General features: G+C 39.4%; 1 protein-coding gene across 8 annotated transcripts in view; it reads left to right on the forward strand.

Moving 5' to 3' along the window:
- Positions 1–3,449: 3,449 nt before the first annotated feature.
- flna (filamin A, alpha (actin binding protein 280)) overlaps positions 3,450–20,411 on the forward strand; it is a 71,556-nt gene continuing 54,594 nt past the window's right edge. For 6 of the 8 annotated variants that reach the window (XM_088627035.1, XM_088627037.1, XM_088627041.1 and 3 more), the window contains exons 1-2: positions 3,451–3,667; positions 15,380–15,823. In XM_088627035.1, coding sequence (XP_088483161.1) covers positions 15,442–15,823 — 382 coding nt within the window. In that variant the 5' untranslated portion in view covers positions 3,451–3,667; positions 15,380–15,441. Of the gene's footprint in view, positions 3,668–15,379; positions 15,824–20,411 lie in introns of all 8 variants that reach the window. The other 2 variants (XM_088627040.1, XM_088627039.1) reach the window with 2 other exon arrangements.

The following is a 20,411-nucleotide window of genomic DNA, read 5'->3' on the forward strand; positions in this document are numbered from 1 at the left end:
CTGCAGCTAGCTGGAAAATGTTTGTCATTCACAGTTGTCTGATGTTGATGAAATGTGAAAGTTCTGTTGGTATCAAGACAGGAGAAAATAATGGTCACTATACGACTTTGACAGAGATTCCTTCAAATTATAACTCTATTAGTCTATGGTTTTGCAACATCCTGCTGTAAAATGGACACTTGCAGATTTGCATGCAGGAATAAATTATTTGTTGGCTTAACTTTGTATCATTGACACAAATCTTGTTTTACAGATTTCCTTCTATATCTTCACACTTCCATCATTATACATTATCATCTGTCAGATCTGTCAAGGGTTAAACAGAGTTCATCTGTGAACAAAACATCAGCACCTCCACTCTCTCTGCAGCCAACGCTGACATTCTTTGGTACACAGAAGATGACATTTTAATTTCTCAATGTTCTACCCATGAATGGCCAAGTAGACCGATTATTTTCGTGAATATGGAAAGCTACAATCATTCAGCTGATTCTTGATTTATTTCTTCCTGGAATATCTTCTGTATCCAATGCAGTCTGAAAAGTATTATGCAGGAGGATGAGATGAGTGTAATGGTTCTGGGTAGGTATGGGTACCCTCTGTTTTCCAGGACATGGTCTGTCTCTCACACGGCCGGTTCCCTGGTGTCTCTGGACTAGTCTGCTGGTTGAGCTGCTCTCAAAGACAGACTAATTCAGTTATTCTAATAGCATCCACACAGTCTTTACAGCCCAAGCAGGGTACACTTGTATTTTTCATGTTATTTTTATTTTGTTAATTAAAATCATACCTATTGAATAACTATTAATACAGTTTCTTCATCAACTAATTTCTAGTGTTTTTATAAAATCCCATGATTCATGCTCATAATTTATCCATGGAACAATAATGCTCATTCTATACACCTTTCCCATTTTCACACTGTTTTAAAAAATAATATTATGCAGTAGATGCAACCAGTTATTGATGTCGGCTATTGATGTGAACATTAAGACTGCTATATGAGTGACTGATTTTTATATACAGTAGTGCATGTTTTCAGCACAAAAATGTAATTGTCACCCAGGGAAAAAAATAATACCATAATGTTGCCTGACGTGATGTGACTATCTAAGCAAAGTTGCAGAAATTTGCATTGTTTGACATTTTGGTTAACATCAGGCTGTCAAGGTCAACTTGTATATATTTTAAGGTATTCCGGAATCATAATGCTTATTGATTTAAAATGTGATAAACAAACAAAAAACTAAAAAAATAAAGTAAATGAATTTCTGCAGTTAACATTTTTTTTCTCTTAAAGTTAATTTAAGTAACATTGGCAAGTCATACTTAAGTACACCTTGTAATTTGATGTAGCCAAGCTTTGAAGTATAGTGTTGTGTGACAGAGTATTCCCAGAGTATGAGGACTAAAGGGGAGATCAATTTGATGAGAAAGGTTTTTAGTTGAGTGCCGGAAAAAAAACACTATCTGTGTCACAACATAAGGCAGGAACGGTAAATCAATTTACAGAATATTCCAGACATTGAAGCAGAAAAGTGTTATGGATAATCATTTCCTAACTTTCTTATTTTTTATATTTTAATCAACTGGCATGTACATACAGTAACAAGGTCCTATGCACTGGAAGGAGTGGGCACTGTCACCATACAAATATTTTGGCAGCAGCAGGTTGGTTAGCAGTAGAGTTGGTGTAACAGAACCTCATTCTGCCTCCTTTCGCTCTGACAGTCATGCTTCCTGTGCAGATCTCCTTTCCCCTGCAGTCAGAAAACAGACCTGTCTGTGGCTCAGGGTCAGTAATGTAGTGTTGCACACAACGGCAACAGAATGGTACACAAGCTAGCTCCTGCATTACTTTACAGAGATACTTCGGATTCTCTGCTGTCACTTAATCTGAGTTGCAGACTGTCCTGGCCCTTTGAAAGAGAGGATTCCACTGACTCCCACAGATCTGCGACCCATAGTGCATTGCAAAACTACTCACCTGTGTCGAACGAGGAACACCTTTCGGGGTTAGAGTGTGTATGCAGCCACAATGAATGATAATAATGAATAATTCCTTACACTTACATAGCGCTTGTCTGGACACTCCACTCAAAGCGCTTTACAGGTAATGGGGACTCCCCTCCACCACCACCAGTGTGCAGCATCCACCTGGATGATGCGACAGCAGCCATAGTGCGCCAGAACGCTCACCACACATCAGCTATTAGTGGGGAGGAGAGCAGAGTAATGAAGCCGATTCACAGATGGGGATTATTAGGAGGGCCATGATTGGTAAGGGCCAATGGGAAATTTGGCCAGGACACCGGGGTTACACCCCTAATCTTTTCGAGAAACGCCCTGGGATTTTTAATGACCACCGAGAGCCAGGACCTCGGTTTAACGTCTTGGCTCAATGACGGCGCCTTTTTATAGTGTAGTGTTCCTGTCACTATACTGGGGCATTAGGACCCACATAGACCACAGGGTAAGCGCCCCCTGCTGGCCCCACTAACACCTCTTCCAGCAGCAACCTTAGCTTTCCCAGGAGGTCTGCCATCCAGGTACTGACCAGGCTCACACCTGCTGAGCTTCAGTGGGTTGCAGGGAGATATGGCTATGACTAATTAGGATTCTCACCTAAAATTTCCCTTAATCCAGCCATCCAAAATATACCAAGTTCTAACTGTTTCATCCATTTCAGGATCACAAGGCAGCAGGTGTCTTTTCTGACAAGCAATAGGTAAAAGGCAGGTATAAATCTTGAACTGGACATCAGTCCAATTGCAGGGCACACATAGACAGACACAAACACACACCACTGGACTGTGGGAGGAAACCAGAACACGGAGTAAAACCCCACATGAACACGGGAAGAACATACAAACTCCACACAGATAGCACCTCAGGTCTGGAATTAAACCCAGGGCACCAGCACTGCAAAGCAGTAATGCTAACCACTGTGCCACTATGCCACCATTTCTCTTAATTTCTAAAGTATCTTTCTTCAAAGAGTTTTTCTTTCTGTCTGTCTTCCCCCCACACACATTTTATTCCAACATGAGCTACTCAAACTCGATGCAGTGTACAAACTTCAGCCCACAAACTTCTCTAACATACTCTCTCACCCCGGGGCAGTCTGCAATTCTGCATGCTCTTGCAACACCTACGTGGCGGATGACCAAATGCCTGAGCTCACTTCTAAGCTAGAGAGAGGGAGTTCAAGTTGACCAAGGAGTGCCCTTCTTTAATGCAGTAAAACACTCACACAATGCTTTCTGACATCCCACAGGGCTAGAATGGATTTAAAGTTGTATATGAGAGCCGAACGGGGTGACATCATACCTTTAAAATCCAAAGGCGGGGTTCCACTCACGCGTCAGCTTTGCAGAACACACACACTCAAAAAGCCCTGTTCACATTTGATATTTTACCAATTAAGGATTTTTAAATAGGACGCAAAGGGGAGAGAGAGCGAGAGAGAGAGGGAGAGAGTTAACGAGAGGGTGTCACTTCTGTTCTCCCGTCTGTCGAGGAATACGAACTCATTTCCCCAAGAGAAGCACTTGGGGAGGGAGGAACATTTCGTGCTATAACACAGAGCAACTTTTAACGCAAACCTGAAAGAGATTGTTCGGTGTGCCTCCGGTCGCTGAACCAATCGAATACAAAGCTAAAAAGAGTAAGTTTTGCAGCTTTTAACCACATATTTAGTAGCGGGCTTGTCAACGTCGCGCTTTAATTTTAAATTCACATTTTGGGAACTGCTTGTCTTACGTCTTACAGCGGCTATCGTAAGTAACGGCGCATCACAAGTCTAATGATTAGCAATTCTTTTACGTTCTGCCATTGTCAGAAATCTGTTTATGAGTAATTATATGAGACTGATTGATAAATTGCCAAAACAATCAAATAGTTATATGGGTCAAAATGGAAGGGCTTATATTTTAAATTGTAGGGTCTTATTAATCTGGTGTTGTGATTTGTCGTTGTTTGTAAAGAGTAATTATTCCTTATTTGATTTTTATCTTTGGAGTTTTGGAAGCAGTTGATTTGTGAAAAGCTGATGCTTTGTGTGCAATCTTTGTTTTATGACGATTAAATGTGCTCATGAAAGCTAAATAGAAAAATGTCAGCTACAAATGACAGTGCGCTTATACAAATTGCTATGATATGGTGCATTGCCATATCAATTGCACCGTAGGTTGCAATATAGATGTATTAAAATATTCCATGTGCACAATTGTTTATCTGGTCGTGATGTCATTATTATTAGTTGCTGTTGAAGTGGAGTGCATTTACAGGTGTCTTTTACCCCCCGCGCATAACATGATTTTAATGCATCAGTCATGTAATCTAATTAAAATCTCTTCACCAAATAAGGGAAACTATGAAAAAGTTTATGTATCTGCTTCTGCTAATCGGGAATATTGGGTGTTGACGGTGGCGCCCACTAGTGGTAACAACCGTTTTTCAACATGAAATCAAGGAATATTTTATAAAAAAGAATGAACGTTATACTTTGAATGTTTGTGGCTTTTTATTTCCATTTTAGTCTTAATGTATACTTTTGGCCGTTTTTGTTATATATTCCTGACTGTTTTATATTGTTTGTGTGTCAGATCGTTTTAGGCATGGTTAGTACACAAACTACACCCCCCAATCCTCTAGATTAAATTCTGTATATTAGTGCACCGTATGCATGTAAGTATCAGTCATTTATCTTTTTTCAGAAAAAAAAACTGCTCATAGTGTATGTTATTGAATTTTCCATTCCACTGTGTGAATTGACTGTGTTGGTTGGTGCAATTTTTCCAGATGTTTAATAAATAAAGTTCTGTGGGGCAGTTTAAAAATAAGAAACTCAATCACTTGCATTAAATGAGTGATAAGAGTAGAGATATGATTTGAACTGCGCAATATGAAACACGTCTATAAAAATGTTTGCAGTTAATTGTAGGCTGAAAACGGCTAGGTGCAGTGTAATTTGAAAACAACAGTGTCCAAGTTGCAGAGTACAGTATGTCAACATGAAACGATGGTTAATATAAAAGTTGTTAAAACAACTCATCACGCCCATGCCATGCCAGCCACAGTTAGAACGAAACTACAGGATGAGATGTTTTGGTAAACTCAAATCAGTGTGTTTCATTTCTGTGAGCCGAAGACAGGATATGTATCGTTTCCTTGCGGTTGAAGCTGCAAAAACTGGGTCACTGACTGTTTGTGGGGTGTATTTTTAAAATTCTTAAGAAGAGCATTTGGTGAAAATTTCTGCAGAAGAAACGCGTACTGAAAATAAAAGGGTGTGGTCCGTGTGTCGAGAGAGGTAGCGCGATGCAGAAAACTGCAGCGCCATAGCTGGAACACGGTTACAGGTCGAGACGTGTGATATCGCTCAACATTACTGATATGCCCCATATTTTTCTACAGTACTGTGCTTCCGTTGGCTATGTCATGGCAGCACACATCACTCTTAAACTCCTGACACATTAGCTAGTAGTTATTATATACTTGCTATGGTAGAAATAAAAAAAAAAATCATGTTTGTGATAGAAACTATCACGGTATACCTACTGTACGCGTTTTTATGTCGGCTAGTAAGTGATACAATAAAAAAGATGTTAGATGCTATTCGGTCAACAGTTGTGTTTCAGTATAGTTCTGATAGTAGCAAACTCTTCCGCGACCGTTGTTTGCTGAATTATGCCATAACGTGTTGTTGAACTACATTAACGTACGTCACAGTTCTGCGTACTTAATATACCGTACCAACGATAAATCCATACTATTGTAATGATACATACCATTAAATTATTGGTTTAATTGGAATTTGCCCAGGGATATTGAATATTTTTCCTGCGCAACAATACTTTCCTAATACTCGCGTTAAGTATGGATGTAGAAATCCGCATAATGGTTTTGCCAGATATTTAAATTAGGGGGATACAGGATGTTGGCAAATCACATTCAGAGAAAATGCAATATCACTGCGGAATTCTGTGCAGGATTAGGCAGTTGTTTGAACGAGACTGCTCATATTCTCTTTCAACACTGTGGTAGAATGTCCTGAGACATAAAGACGAATAGCCCGCAGTGCGATCTGACGTAGAGTTTGGCTGTTGTCAAGGCGACAGGACTTCCGGAGTATTTGCAAAACTGGACAATGCACAGTGCACATTATTAGCTTTAGTATTTGTTATAGGATGCCTTCAAAAGAACAACACAGTTAAACGAGACTAATTTGGAGCGCTGCCCCGAGAAACACAAGTTTGTAACAAAATATTATCCGAAGATTGGAGCCAATACAGCACTATCTGTTGCTGAAGTTGCTGTCAAGGAATCACCTCCAGGCGTCTTTTTAAAAAGAATTCCCGAGTGTCGGATTCATCAATAAGTCTCTGGGAACTTAGTTCCAGATCCCTACTAGCTTCTCCTTGTAAAGAAATGCCCCTTGTTACATTCCTTCCATCTCATCTCGAAACCTCGATGTCTTGCTTTCACTGCCGAGAAGTACTACACTGAAGTATTAACTGTGACAAATTGGAATCATTAACATTATCTCTTGTTTAAAGACGAAATGTCTGTTCCCACAATTGGGTTTATTTGCTAACAATAGCATAAGAAAATAATATGGGTTTGAAAGGTGGTATTAAGTTGTAATATTTTTTGAGAGATTTAAGTAACAGGTTTAAACACTTTCACATTATTTTTTTAAAAATGATTTGTCTTTTTGGATTAATTTAAAACTCATTCTCATATAACAACAAGGAGTGGGAGCGGTTTGTAGCTTTCTGTACTGTATATTGTGTATGAATTGACATGTATATTGTGTTAATTGATGCATTTACCGAGTTTTACTCATTAACCCAGTTACAAGAGTTCAGTAGCGCAGAAGCTACGAGAAAGCACCTTTATAAATAACTACTTTTTCTTTCAGATGGACGATAAAATATTACTTTTTATTACTAACTGGATTAGTTCTGTTGTGCCTGTTTAATAATGTGAATACAGTGTATAGCACGCACTCCGCAACATCTGGCTCTTCAATGACCAGCCATAGAGGTACTGTACCTTTCTTGGTTTTCTAATGGCACTGTTCTTTCTTAAGTCTATTTTTAAATAATTCTTAGTATTTGTAGTGGAAAAAAGTAAAAAACCTGTTTGGTACCCATACATACCAGAAATAGAGGCTAATGGGTTTTTAATAGGAGCAACGTATAAAGTTACCAGCAACTGACGTCAGACGTGCGATATTTATATTAAAAAAAACACAGCGTTTGTGAGTTTGCTGGTGTTCCAACGATTGTTATGTGTAAGGTTCTAAAAGACAAACGATATATATAAATGAATACCGAAAACTCGATGCTAATTTTCTCACGAGTGAAACGTAAAGGAAACGGACTGACATTCCTGCGTGACAGACTGAATAATTCGCCATTGCCTCATCTTGGCAAGTCTAGACAGAAATCTTGTAGGAGACGAGGAAAAAAAGTGTGTGGAAGTGAGGGGGCGGACTTGATTTAAAGGGGCTATTTTGGCCATGTAGCTTTAAGTGCAATTTGATATCATGACATATTCATGTTACGCTCATCTGCCTTTGTTACCAAATTAGTTCTTTGGGTAATTGCATTATGCTTGACCTCCCAGCCCAAACTCTAAAAAGATAGTGTTGCAGTACTCGTCACTGGGTTTTAGTGTTTCAACACTTAAGCTTACTATGCAAGCTTTTGAATTGAATAATGTGTGGTTACATACATCATGAATACAGTCTGGTCATGGCCAAATCACAGTATTATCTCATTACTACTGAACGTTTTGAACTTTTTTTGTGAAGAGAGAAAACGGAGGGACTTTTGCGGCAGTTATCTTGTAAAGACATTGATCCCCCATATCACGTTTAATATAGTAGTTTATATCATTTAATTAGGTCTGTCTGCCTGCCAATCAGTCTGTTGTACTCAAATGTTTTTTTAAAAACATCAAAAGGGGAGAATATAGTGCTAATATTGAGGCCACACATTATCATGTTTGGATGCTGGTACAGTATGTTGTTTCTGGATATATATATATATGAAAACACTGCACTGATTACATTTTCTTTGGAACATACATTATCTGTTTTCATACCTGAAGGCCCTTATAATATGCCCTTAACAAGACTGCAAACAAATTGTCATAATTTGCAGACATGGTTTGAGCCGGATTGTCGTTCTCATGCAGTAGTTTCACTGATACATTGTGAGCCAAATTTTTATTTTAGGCAGATGTTCTTGCATTTGGAAACGATGTGCAATTGTGTTTTTTTCCTTGTGTTTTTTGGGGGGGGGGCTTTCCTGTCGGAATTGCGTTAGAGTTTGACTAGAGGGCGCTAGATGCTGGAATTTGGGATTTTCAAATAATGTTTTAATGGCAAGGCTTCTGGAATGCTTTCTGTAAGGAAAGGGGGGTACGAGGGGTCAGGGTGTTGCCAAAGAGAAGGAGTAAGGCATTTGAAGTTTATGGTAGTGTTATCACAAATCATGTCTGTTCAATGTATTTAGTACCAGATCTTTTCTTTATTTAAGAGCCAGATGAGCCTTTTTAACATGGCTGAAGAAAGATACTATTATCATGTTGTCCACATTATGGTACTGTATATGTATTAGGTCTGAATCCTGTTGTATTATATATCTGAGAATAATTGACAAGTTTGCAAGGAAAGGGTTTTTAAAGCTGAAAAGATATGAAACAAAAGCATGTGTACGCCAAGACAAAAGAATAAGATGTTTTAAACACCAATAAATGTAACAAATATGATCAATAGGAAATAGAAACAATTGATTGCAAAACACTTAACAAACACTTTAAAAATGTGGTACTTTTCCCTATCACTGCGTTTTAGATAGCCCAGAGAAGATAACATAAGCTACTTAAAGGGAGGGTGGGGACAAATGAATGCCAAAAGACTTTTAATAAAATGGCCTGGAAACAAAGGAAACAAAAAAAAACAGCATTTAGATAAATGTGGAATTAATTTTATGTATGATGTCTACCTGTCCAGACATCAAACAAGTACCCAATACCCAAGTGCTGTATTATCACAATGAATGTCTTATAAAGAATTTTGGCTCCAGTTGTTCCACTAAGGTCAGGGGTCACTGCCTTCCTAATTAGGTACTAGCATACTTGAAATTCTCTCAAGAAAGAAAAAACAAAACATTCTTGAAATAACATATTTGTAGTGATAAGTTCAGAAGTCTCCTTATTTAGTAAAGCACTGCATATCTATGGCGTGTCCAAGTTTTCCTATTTACCAGTATGAGAGATCTTCTTTGCTGTACTCAAGCCACATTTTTAAAATAATAAATATGTTTTTTTTTTAAAAATAAAATTAAGGTTCAAAGAAAATAATGGCTCTGTTTTTCTGTTATTAGGTTTATGTTTTAACACCTTAGTACACAATGTCACTTTCTGTTCACCATTGTTTCTGGTTAGAATGTAGTTTGCTTGACAAACAAACTGTACCAGGAAAAACAACAACGCAAAAACATAATAATCTCAAAGTGGCATGTGAGAAATTAAGGCCAAAAAAAATACTGTTGCAAAGCACTCTGAGCTCCGGGCTCTCAAAACAAGTCCTCACATCCTAATCCCATTATTCTAATACAAAGCTGTCTGAGCAACTGAAAGATGGGAAGTGAAGTTGGGAAGCATATTAGTATTGTAATGCATACGGCCACCATTGGTTGTGAGAGCCGGCTTACCAGCGCGGTGACGTCACCACCCTTCCCTGTGAATAGCAGGGACCGCAGCCGCCGGGCTGACGGGAGATTTCCCTTTAGCTCAAGCGGCTGGGTTCCTGTTGAGTGACGCCGGAGGCCTGGGTTTGAGTCCCTGACAGTGGGGGGCCGACCCGAGGCGGCAGAGGTGAGGGCGCATACCCACGTGAACCCCGGAGCATTACAGTATTATACCATTCACAGCTCTAAAAGTGTATATATGCTAAAAATGTATTACCATTACCATTTCAAGATAAACACCAAATTCAGATCACCTTCAAGTGAAAAAGGGATGGTTCAATTTACTTTTGGATGCTCACTGTAATAATAATAATAATAATAATAATAATAATAATAATAATAATAATAATTGCTTACACTTATATAGCACTTTTCTGGACACTCCATTCAAAGCGCTTTACAGGTAATGGGGACTCCCCTCCACCACCACCAATGTGCAGCATCCACCTGGAAGATGTATGCATCTTCACAGGAAACCATGCTTTTTACAAATACATCCAAAATATATCCTGGCGTAGTACTGCACATGCATTGTTCATCCATCCATTTTCTAACCACTTTATCCAATTCAGGAGTGCGGGGGAGCTGGAGTTTGTCTCGGCCAGCAACAACCAGAATGTGGGATCCACCTTGGGCAAGAACCTAGTCCATTGCAGTTCACACACACACAGACACACAAACACTAGGTCTTATTTTCCCAGAAGCCAATTAGCCTATCAGTATGTCTTTGGGCACGTGAACACAGGAGGAACATAGCAGCTCCTTGCAGATAGCACCTCAGGAATTCAACGCTGAGCCCCAGTACTGCAAAGCAGCAATGTTAATTTGTGCACCACCCTGCTGCCCTGCAGTTCATTCATATCAAAAGCATATACATATTCAAAAATATATTAGAATAATGTATACAATATATTTGCATTATACTAACTTTCAACCTGCCCCTGTCCCCTTTTTCACAGTGAAGTTCTCTCTTTGCCAGTACTAAGCACAAAGACTCTGAAAGTTTGATCTTATGAGATGCCTTGGAATATTAATTCTTACAACATCAGCTCCATATTTCATGTCTCATGTTGTTCATACTCTTTCACCATCTTCAATGATTCCTGGAGAGTCAAATGTGCCATTTTTAACACTTCTGTATTGCAACATTCCTGACAGTCAATGCTTAGCATGACAAGCGATATTATAATCAGAAACAGCAAAGAGAACAGTGAATGTGAAAAGCACAGAAATAGGAAATTAATTGTTTCTAACACATGATCCATGCTTCTCCTTTAAGTTTTGGAAGGTGATATTACGGTCCTTGTTGTAGCGTCTAGCTTGTGAAAAAATGAGACGCAGAGCTTGGTGTGTTGTCTAATAAAGGCGTGGTGACTGGTAATCTGCTGTCTGCGTTGAAACACAGCGAGTCATGGGTGACTAAGGGGCATTAGGAAAGCGTATGAGATCATGTCACTAGGGAGGATAAAGCCGGATCCTAAATATCTGGTTTGAGCTTAGATTCTTGGGAGATCATGTGTGCAAGAGCTTGGAAAAAGATATAAGTAGACCTGAGAGGCAGGTAAAGAGGCGTGAGTGTCCAGGCTAACACTTAGACCAGACAGAGAGGCACTGTGGGGTAACAGTGGGGTAACAGTGGGGTAACTTTAGAGTTAGATCTAAAGGGACTGAGACAGAGGGAGGTGTTGCAGGCAGTGTGGGGCAATGGTTAGGAGTCAAGGCCTGGGAAAAACGTAGGCTGTGCTGAGTAGTGGTTTGAGCGTATACAGTATAGTGCTAGGAAGAGACAGAGGAAGGTATTGTAGGTTGGTGGCTAGAGCTGTGGGACTGTAAGGGAGACAGTACTGGCTTACGGTTATACCTGAATGTCTGGACCGGAGAGTGAAAGCCTGTGCTTGGTAATGGTTGATATTTTGGGAGGTGGACTGGCCTGGTAATTAAAACTATATGACTGGGAGAGAGTCCAGAACATACAGCTAGCTTACAGCAAAAAAGACTTGGAAGGAGGTTACTAGCCCTTGGGGCAATTAGAACTGAGACATAATATAACATGTCTATAAATCTTCCGTAGCCTGTGGTATGGAGATGAGAATTTCAGGCTGATAAAGCAAAGTGAAGTAAAAAAAAAACAGGAAATGAATCGGAGCCAAACGACTCATACAGACAGTGGTATCCAGTCCAGGGAAAAATACAATAATGTTTCTTTACTATTGTCTGAGTTAAGCTGTCGTGACAGCAGGGTCCTGCCGTGCTAAACATGCTCATCATGATTAAAAACCGCTGTAGTTTACATAATGTAAAACTGATTCTCCAGGTCGCTCTTCAAATTATAGTGTTATTTATTACTTTTAAAAATAGTCTGTCATTTTACCTTTCTGCTTAAACTTTCAATGGTTAATAGCAGAGTTGTGGAAAGCAGTACAGAGGCCCATGTAAGAATAGCAAATCCTAGACAGATGTGATTTTGATTCTGCTTTCCTGTTTCAGATTAAATGCCATGATAGGCCAAGAAAGTGAGTTCTAAAATACAAAAGTGGGAAAACAGTAGGATTATAAGAGAACTATATTTAAGATAATTCATTTAAAAGAAATTAACTAATTTGTTTTCAAATATGTGTTTGGTATATATAAAATACAAAAATTATCTAGTGTATTTGATTTTTTTTAAATCGTGTAGCATAATACACCTGAGATTTCAAATGCATTCTGTAAATACCCAGTCTTATCTTCATCATTGTTGAAAACGTTCTCCACCACATTTCATGCTGTAAAATGTAAGATCTCAAAATGCTAAAGACCCCTAATGGGACTACTCCAAAAACATCAATATCACAGTCAGATTGTCTATGACTGCAATATGTACTGTATTCTAATTCAAAGACACCCAGGTGTGTGTTGCTATAGGGTATTAGACCTAACAATTAGTCATCTGCTTCACCTGTCATTTGCAACAGATACTGTAATTCAGGTGTGCATTACTAAAATTATGAAACAAGTTGACTTTATGTTGCTTATTGATGATTAATGCCAGACTGACAAGATAACAATTAACTGCACGATAATGTACAAAAAGCAGAAGGTTCTGTGAGAAACCACTTTATACATTTTGTATGGCATACCGATGGACAAAATGAATTGAATTACCATAAAATGGCTCATAATCTGACTACATTTACAGGATTTTTTTCAATGTTTATGAGCTGATGCTCACTGTCGCTGCGTCTGTTCTCCCAACTAATTTCTCACAACTATGTTTGAGTTCAAAAGGAAGTTAATTCAGTGTCTCGTGGCATTGGAAGATCAGTAAGTGGCCCTCTTTTCACTTGGTCTGAATTTCCAAACCAATGGCCCGATATGGTGACAGAAGGCACAGGGCTGTATAGGAGATGCTGTCCTGCAGATAAGATGTTGAACCAAGATCCTGACTAGTTTATGATGAAAGATGCCCTGTCATGTCTTGAAACAGTATGGGTGATAACCCTGGTGTTCTGACTTGCACAACTGGGCATCCTCTAAATTTCCCCTTTCTCAATTAGTGAAGCAGTTTCTCACCCCTCTACATGACCTGCTGTGTCACTGGGCTGCTGGTGCATAAGAGGCCAACCGTGTGTCACCCAGGTGTTTGTTACACTGAAGTGAGTCCCCCCACCCCCCAATAACACAACTGTGTGGGTTACAAAGTGCTATATAAATACAACGAATGATTATAATTATTTTACATATGTATGGTCGAGCCATTACACTAAAGTCTTCTTTTATTAACATTTAAATTTGATCTGTCGCATAAGATGACTCTGCTCAATGTAGTGCTACGCTTTATAATATTGATCTACGGATTTATACAACTATGGCATATATAAAGCACTTCAATGACCCTCTTTATGTTAATGTGGATAGAAATGTGACTCGTATACATAATAACTTTCAAAAAGGTAAGGAATTGATCCTCTTAAACAAACTGTTTTGAAAATCTCTTGTAACTACAGTATTCTGTTGTGTTTCAGCGGGCTCATAACAGTACCAAAATTATACTGGCACCTTACCCCTATAACAGTGCTGTTCAGTTTTAGCTTGGCTTTATCAATGGTCATTAATTTACAGATACTTTACAACTTGAAATTGAATCATTTTCAGAAAGAGCAGGTTCGATCCCATCACTAGCTATGGAGATACCATGAAGTGATTTCATGCTTGTCTGACAGCCATGAATCAATGTTAATAGAATAACACCATCACCAGTGGTTCTATGAAGTTGCATTGTGATATCCCCAGTGATTGACATGAAGTTGCATTGTGGTTCCATGTGTCTCAGGGGTGGGGAGTAATAAGGTAAAGCTAACCAAATGTCTCTGGGAGCCCCGGTTTGAGGGTGCTTGGTTTAGTTTTCATGTTTTTGTAACCTAGTATGTTAATATATGATTGGTGCTTGTGTTATAGACAATTCATCATGGACATCTTATTCAACTTTGAGCTATCTTAGCACAGGGATGGCCATACGTGGTCCAGGAGAGCCACAATCCAGGAGGTTTTATGGGTCATCTTTAAATTTTTGATTTCTAAAGAAATTATTTGAAGCCCACATTCCATCACCCTGTAGTTATTAAGCACAAGTTTTCCATTCCTGCTTAATCGAATCAGTTAACTTACTAAATAAATCAAACCCACCCGTGTCTTTTCAGATTGATGATTTAAAGTTGACCTATAAAAACTTGCTGAATATTGGTTCTCCAGCGCCAGAACTGGCCATTCCTGCCCTAGAAGTGAATACACCACCCAGTTCAAGTTCACGGAACACCCAGTGGGAGTCTGCTGTAGTATTTACTCTGGCAACAGACATTTTCTTTATTTGCTTATCTTTTCCTGCTTTTATTACTAATAAACAAAATTATCACCTTTCCTGGAGCAGGATTATGATCTCTTATCTTAAAAAAACTAACTCTGTAAATCAAACCACATATGGGCTGGAAACAGTAAACACAAAAATAGATTACAAAGATGATAAACCTATGATACGTACTGTGCTAACCTGAGAGAGGATTTGTTAGGCCTATTATTTGTCTTTGCATCTCAAAACAGTATTATTTGAACATTTTTTATTGCAAACAAAACATTAAGCCTTTCATGCATTTCAATTGAGTGTAATTATATACGTGTCCAAAGAGCTATTTCAAAGGCCATTTGAGACCGTTAATCTGTGAATTCATTGAAATGTGATGCAAACTGTCTGACCTTTGAATCACAATACAATAAGCTGATTTTCTGTCTCGAAATGGCATTCAAGTTAAGAAAACACAAAGGTTTACATGCCTCTTATTTAGCTGTTGATTTTTAGAATAGAACCAACATTAATATAGAAACATCAATATTCATGTTTTAGGCTTTGCTACAATAGACAAAAACCGCAAAGCTTGTTAGAACCCAATAATTCCCTGCCCGTGAAGAATGTCACTGACTGAAAACACACTCCCCCTCTCAGTTCAATTCCTATTCAAATTCGCCTCTCCCGAATCTTTTTTTTAAAAAACTCCCCCCCTCTGAGCAACAATATAAGAATGCTCCCTTTTGCAGCTCTTTAACACAAACTTTTTTTTCCTCTCACTTTCGTTGATTAGAACCACCCTAGAGAAGCTCCGAGGAAGTGGAACTGACCCCACCCAAAAAAGAGGCATTAAAAATGAGCAGTCCACACCCACGACTCAATCAGTCTAGCGCTCCGAGCTCCGCCGCCGTCTCGAACGCAGCCCTCGCCGACAAGGACGCAGACATGCCCGCTACGGAAAAAGACCTGGCCGAAGACGCGCCATGGAAGAAGATCCAGCAGAACACCTTCACCAGGTGGTGCAACGAACACCTCAAGTGCGTGAACAAGCGCATCGCCAACCTCCAAACCGACCTGAGCGACGGTCTCCGTTTGATCGGTTTGCTGGAGGTCCTGAGTCAGAAGAAGATGTTCCGAAAGTACAACCAACGCCCCACGTTCAGGCAAATGCAGCTGGAAAACGTGTCCGTGGCGCTGGAGTTCTTGGATAAAGAGAATATCAAGCTGGTGTCTATTGGTAAGTCTGCTTTTCTGTTTTAATGAGTGAATGACTATATGTGTGTAGTAGTGTGCGTGTCTGTTTATATTAAAATGAGTGGAGTGTTTTTTTTCTTTTTGTCGTTGAAAGCTTTTCTCAAAAACGGAGAAAGTGTCCGGTTGCTGCAACAATACCAGACTTTTATCGTGATACTTTTTTGAAACACGTTACTTTATAGCAATTGTTAAGCTTAACCCTTTTGTCTAAACGTACAAGCAAAATAGCTCGAAATACTTTGGTTTCCAGCTAAAAAAAAATTGGTTTGTTCAGTTATTAAGGACGTTTTTGAACTTTTCTCAAACATATAGGCTAAGTAACACTAGAAGGGCGTTTTGGGAGGACAAAAGTGGCACGTTTGAGTTGTTGCAGAAAAGCTCATTCATTGCTGAACGTGTTTCTTTTCTTTCGACATCTTTTTGCTAGCTACTACTATACGCACAAAGGTTTGCCGGCGCATAGTCTTAATATTTTCCACGTAACGGTATTTTACTTGTTTCAAAATGCTGGAGCTGTGAGCACCGAGACGAGGCTGAACTTGATCTGTCCGCTGGAGCGCGAGAAGGGGCATGTTTTCTGTGAGTGCGTGCTTGCAAAGATTACAGGGAGCATTGTTGAACTACGGTGAGGGTAACTGGAGGAAAAGGGGGAGGGAGTAAGATTGTGAAAGGGATATGCAACTTGTCAACCGCATTTCGCGAGAATAGGCTGTGCCTTTGAACTTCAAGACTTATTTTTTTACTGCGGAAGAGGTTTAAAAACTGACATCTTGGATGCAAGTTGTATCATGCAGTGCGCCTATAACTTTACTCGCGCACCGAACACTTGATTTTTTTTTTTTTACTTTTACTTTTGCAAGTGGTCGCCCCTGCCACTTGAGTTGAGTGCAGGCGACTGCACCCCTTCACCATCTGCGTTTTAGGGAGTGGATATGCACCCGCTTCTGCAGTTTGTTGATAGAGTTCACAGAGTTTATAGTTGTCTGGGCGACAATAAATCCTGTCGTTTTTGTAGTCTGGTAGCTTCTTTAGTTTCTGATTTCGAATGTGTCCAGAAACCTTTATTAGCGCGTCCTAGTCTTTCATGTGTACAAGGGAAGGCCTATTGATTTGGAGCTCCAGGTACGTTTGCAAATAGCCTGAAGTGTGTACTGTACTGGTACATTGCTTGACTGGTCTCTCATTAAGCTTTGCAGTACTAATGTGGCTGGGGTTGGCTGGCAATCTTCCAACTCAGTATTGAGAAAATCAACTTGCAAATTTACTTTCCATGTGTGCGGCTGAGCCCAGGATTGCTAACCATTCCTAGTTTTGAAGGAGGGGAAAAGTGGGTAGACCGCAGAACTTGGAAGGGTCTCAGTTTACTGTTGGAATTCTTTACAGGCAAGCGCCAAGAAATGGAAGGCACAGCTTTTTAATAACCTGGCTTGAGCCGTGGGTGATATACGGATAGGAAGATATTTGATTAAATGTGGTAAATTAGGAACACGTTCCATAAAGTCAAAAATCGAAATTAAGTCAATTCGAATTATGCAATCCAAAGGGGTCCCTCCCACTTTTTTAAATAAAAAGGACTTCACGTGGTTTCTATTAAAGACTTTTTACGTTCTTCAATACCTTAGGGACGATTTATGAGCAAAAGACAGCAGTTCTCAAAGGTGGGGTTGGTGCAGCGTATACTGGGAAATGCTTAACAAGCCTTTACACATGGGCTGGTTTCACACCATTACGCTCTAGCACTGTGGACAGGAGATTCTTTAGAACTAGAGTTCACTACCTCTTTTACATTTATGTAACAGATGTGAAGCACTGAAAATTGCAACTTACATGTTTTTTTTTAATTTAACTGCACAGAATTAACTGCATTGTCCCCACGCAAATTGATAAAAAATCCAGATTTCAAAATGTAATGCCAGGGGTGTGCACCATAAATAAAGATTTAAGCATTTTGCAGTCTTATTAGGTCACAGTGTAGACATCAGGAGAAGTATTTCACTTGATTGACTGTTCTTTGCGAATGAGCAACCATAACCTGCTTTCCCTTTTTATCTTGAATAATGTTTCTGAAGTGAACTTGTAATTATAAGTACATTGGTTGAAGCTCAAGTCTTGTAGAAGTGGGGCTACTACTGCCCCACTGTGAAGCACTGCATCTATCTACTAATGCATTGCATCTGTACCATTTCAAGGCTAAACATAGAAATACTGAGTTAGAAGACTAGTATTCCTTGAAATGATGAAGGCTGTGTTGGGCATCTCCACGGCACTATAAACCTAAACTGTAGTAACGTGGAGGTCTACTACTGGAGTGGCAGTCCAGTTTGTGTACCTAATTCCATTTTCTGCAGTTTATATGCAATATAGTGGTCAGATCAAAAAAAGTTTTAATATATGATTCACCCTAAGGGTTAGTACTACAAGAAATGCAAATGTACCTAAGTTTGATTGGGAGCTCCAGTCGTTCCCTTAGCTACTAAGAGACCGTATTGTCTTTTCTCTGGCCCATGGAGTAGTGAGATGGATCCCAAATCATGACTTTCAGCTAATTTCTCACTGAGACCATGCAAACTAGGTGCAGTGTGATGCCAACTATAAGTTGGATGTCAAAACTAGGCACTTGACCATAGTTACTATGTACCAGCATAAACCATGTAGCAGGATTTCAAGTTAACCTAATATAGAAGGGTTGTTGCGTTTTTCACATGCTAACCATTTGACCTTTAATGTTTACTTATTCCAGTTGTGGAGTTTTGTAGGTATAGGGCCACAAAGTGATCCATGTTTGATTTCTTTAATTTAGATTCAATTAACAGGTTTCATTGAGGCAAAGTCTAAAGCAGGTGTTATTTGATCTTGTTTCAGATTTCTCGATATTTAAATTTATATTCCTTGTTTGGTAGGCAACCCACCATACTGCTGACTGCATTCAGCTGTGTTTTCATTGCATTTATATAGCTAGTGCTTTTAATTCCAAAGGAGCCCTGGTCGCAATACTGCGATATTGATTTGAAGACTTTTGTGGAGGATAGTGCCACTTTCAGTAGGGCTGCCTACTTAGTTCTTAGCTTCACAGTTAGACTACAATGGTGTTGGGCCATTAGTTTTGAGCTGCGCTTAAAGGTGCAGTGAAATTTTTTGAAGTGCTGGGGATCACAATGAGGCAGGGGAAGTGCTGCCAACCATGTAAGTCAAATGTAGTGTCACCCGCCCCCTTCCCTGATATACAGACACATCCCTCCCTCTTAGCATTTTAAAATGCAAAGCCACAACAGAGCCCCACCTAACTGATCTGCAATGTTCTGTCTGCAGAACAGAAACTGGGTATATCTAGTGCCTATCGGTGGACGTCTACATTTTGAAAGACCTCAAAAGTAAATATAATGTGCAAGCAAATGCCAAATCTTTATTGATGTCCAATTAACTTTCAGCCTCGGCACTTGGTACTCATCTTGGTTTGCCTGTACCTTTCGCTGAGAGAATTAAGGGTTTTGTGTTTTTTTTAAGTCCTACCACTTTAATTTCTGCCTTGGTTATTTGCCTTTGGTGTGTGTTCTAAAACGTCACACAGCTCTTGAGGATTCTTGCCATTGAAACATGATGGGGAGGCGTACAGACTGCCTCTTCAGTAGGCGTTTTCACTCCGACAGTCTCCATTAAACAGGCGCACATTACAGCAATTCGTTTTTGAAAGGTTTCGGGTCATAGCCAGTTATCATGGCACATAAAACTGAGAAAGGAGAAATCCGGCTAGCACACAAGGTTTTAGCTGCGAGTGAGAAATTAAATGAAGGGGAAAAAAGCAGATGGTTCAAATTGCTCTTTTGAGGCCTCTTAAAGTTCTAGTAAGGAATGCTGAGAGACTGAAACTGCACACTGCAATTTGGCAAGCCATAGTGTGGTGATTAAGCAGTTCTTATTTATTTTTTTGTGATCCAGGCTGTTCTAAAACCTAATATGGGTTTGGGACCTTTAGCTCTACAGAACCCATTGACTTTTTGGACAGGAAATGGCAGTAATGCTACAGGCTGTGTAACTTGAATCTGGTTTTATAAAAGTGTTCCACAGCTGAGTTTGACGCCTGTGCTCTAGTTCTGTTCATGATGAGTTTTCCTGGGAGAGGGCTTCCTATCCAGATGCCTCTTGGTTGACAATTTACAAAACTAGCACATGATAAACGTTTTGGTTACCAGAGTACAAACCATCATTGAAACCTTGTTACAGAAGTGTAATCGTAAATTATAACCACTGTTAATGTCTGTTTTAGGCTGGATGGCTACAAATAGTCTTGCTCAAGACTTGGCTTTTCCTCAAGTTTTAACTATGAATGATGCAAAAGCCAATTCATTTAATGTGTTCTATGCTGTACTCCCTTAATTTTGTGTAAGAGAGTGCCTCCTATTCCTATTTGTGGATGTGCTTGCACTAACAGTCCTTAAGGTTTCTTGTCTGATAGAGAACTGATGGCACTTCTGTTCTTCAGGTCTCTTTTTAAACCAAGCTTGGTGTCCTAATCTAGGATAGCTTTATTTCTCTAAATCATTTACCTTGTAGATGTAGAAATTTTGGAAGAA

This window comes from Lepisosteus platostomus, chromosome 3, assembly GCF_059453375.1.
Source record: "Lepisosteus platostomus isolate fLepPlt1 chromosome 3, fLepPlt1.hap1, whole genome shotgun sequence".
NCBI lineage: Eukaryota > Metazoa > Chordata > Actinopteri > Semionotiformes > Lepisosteidae > Lepisosteus > Lepisosteus platostomus.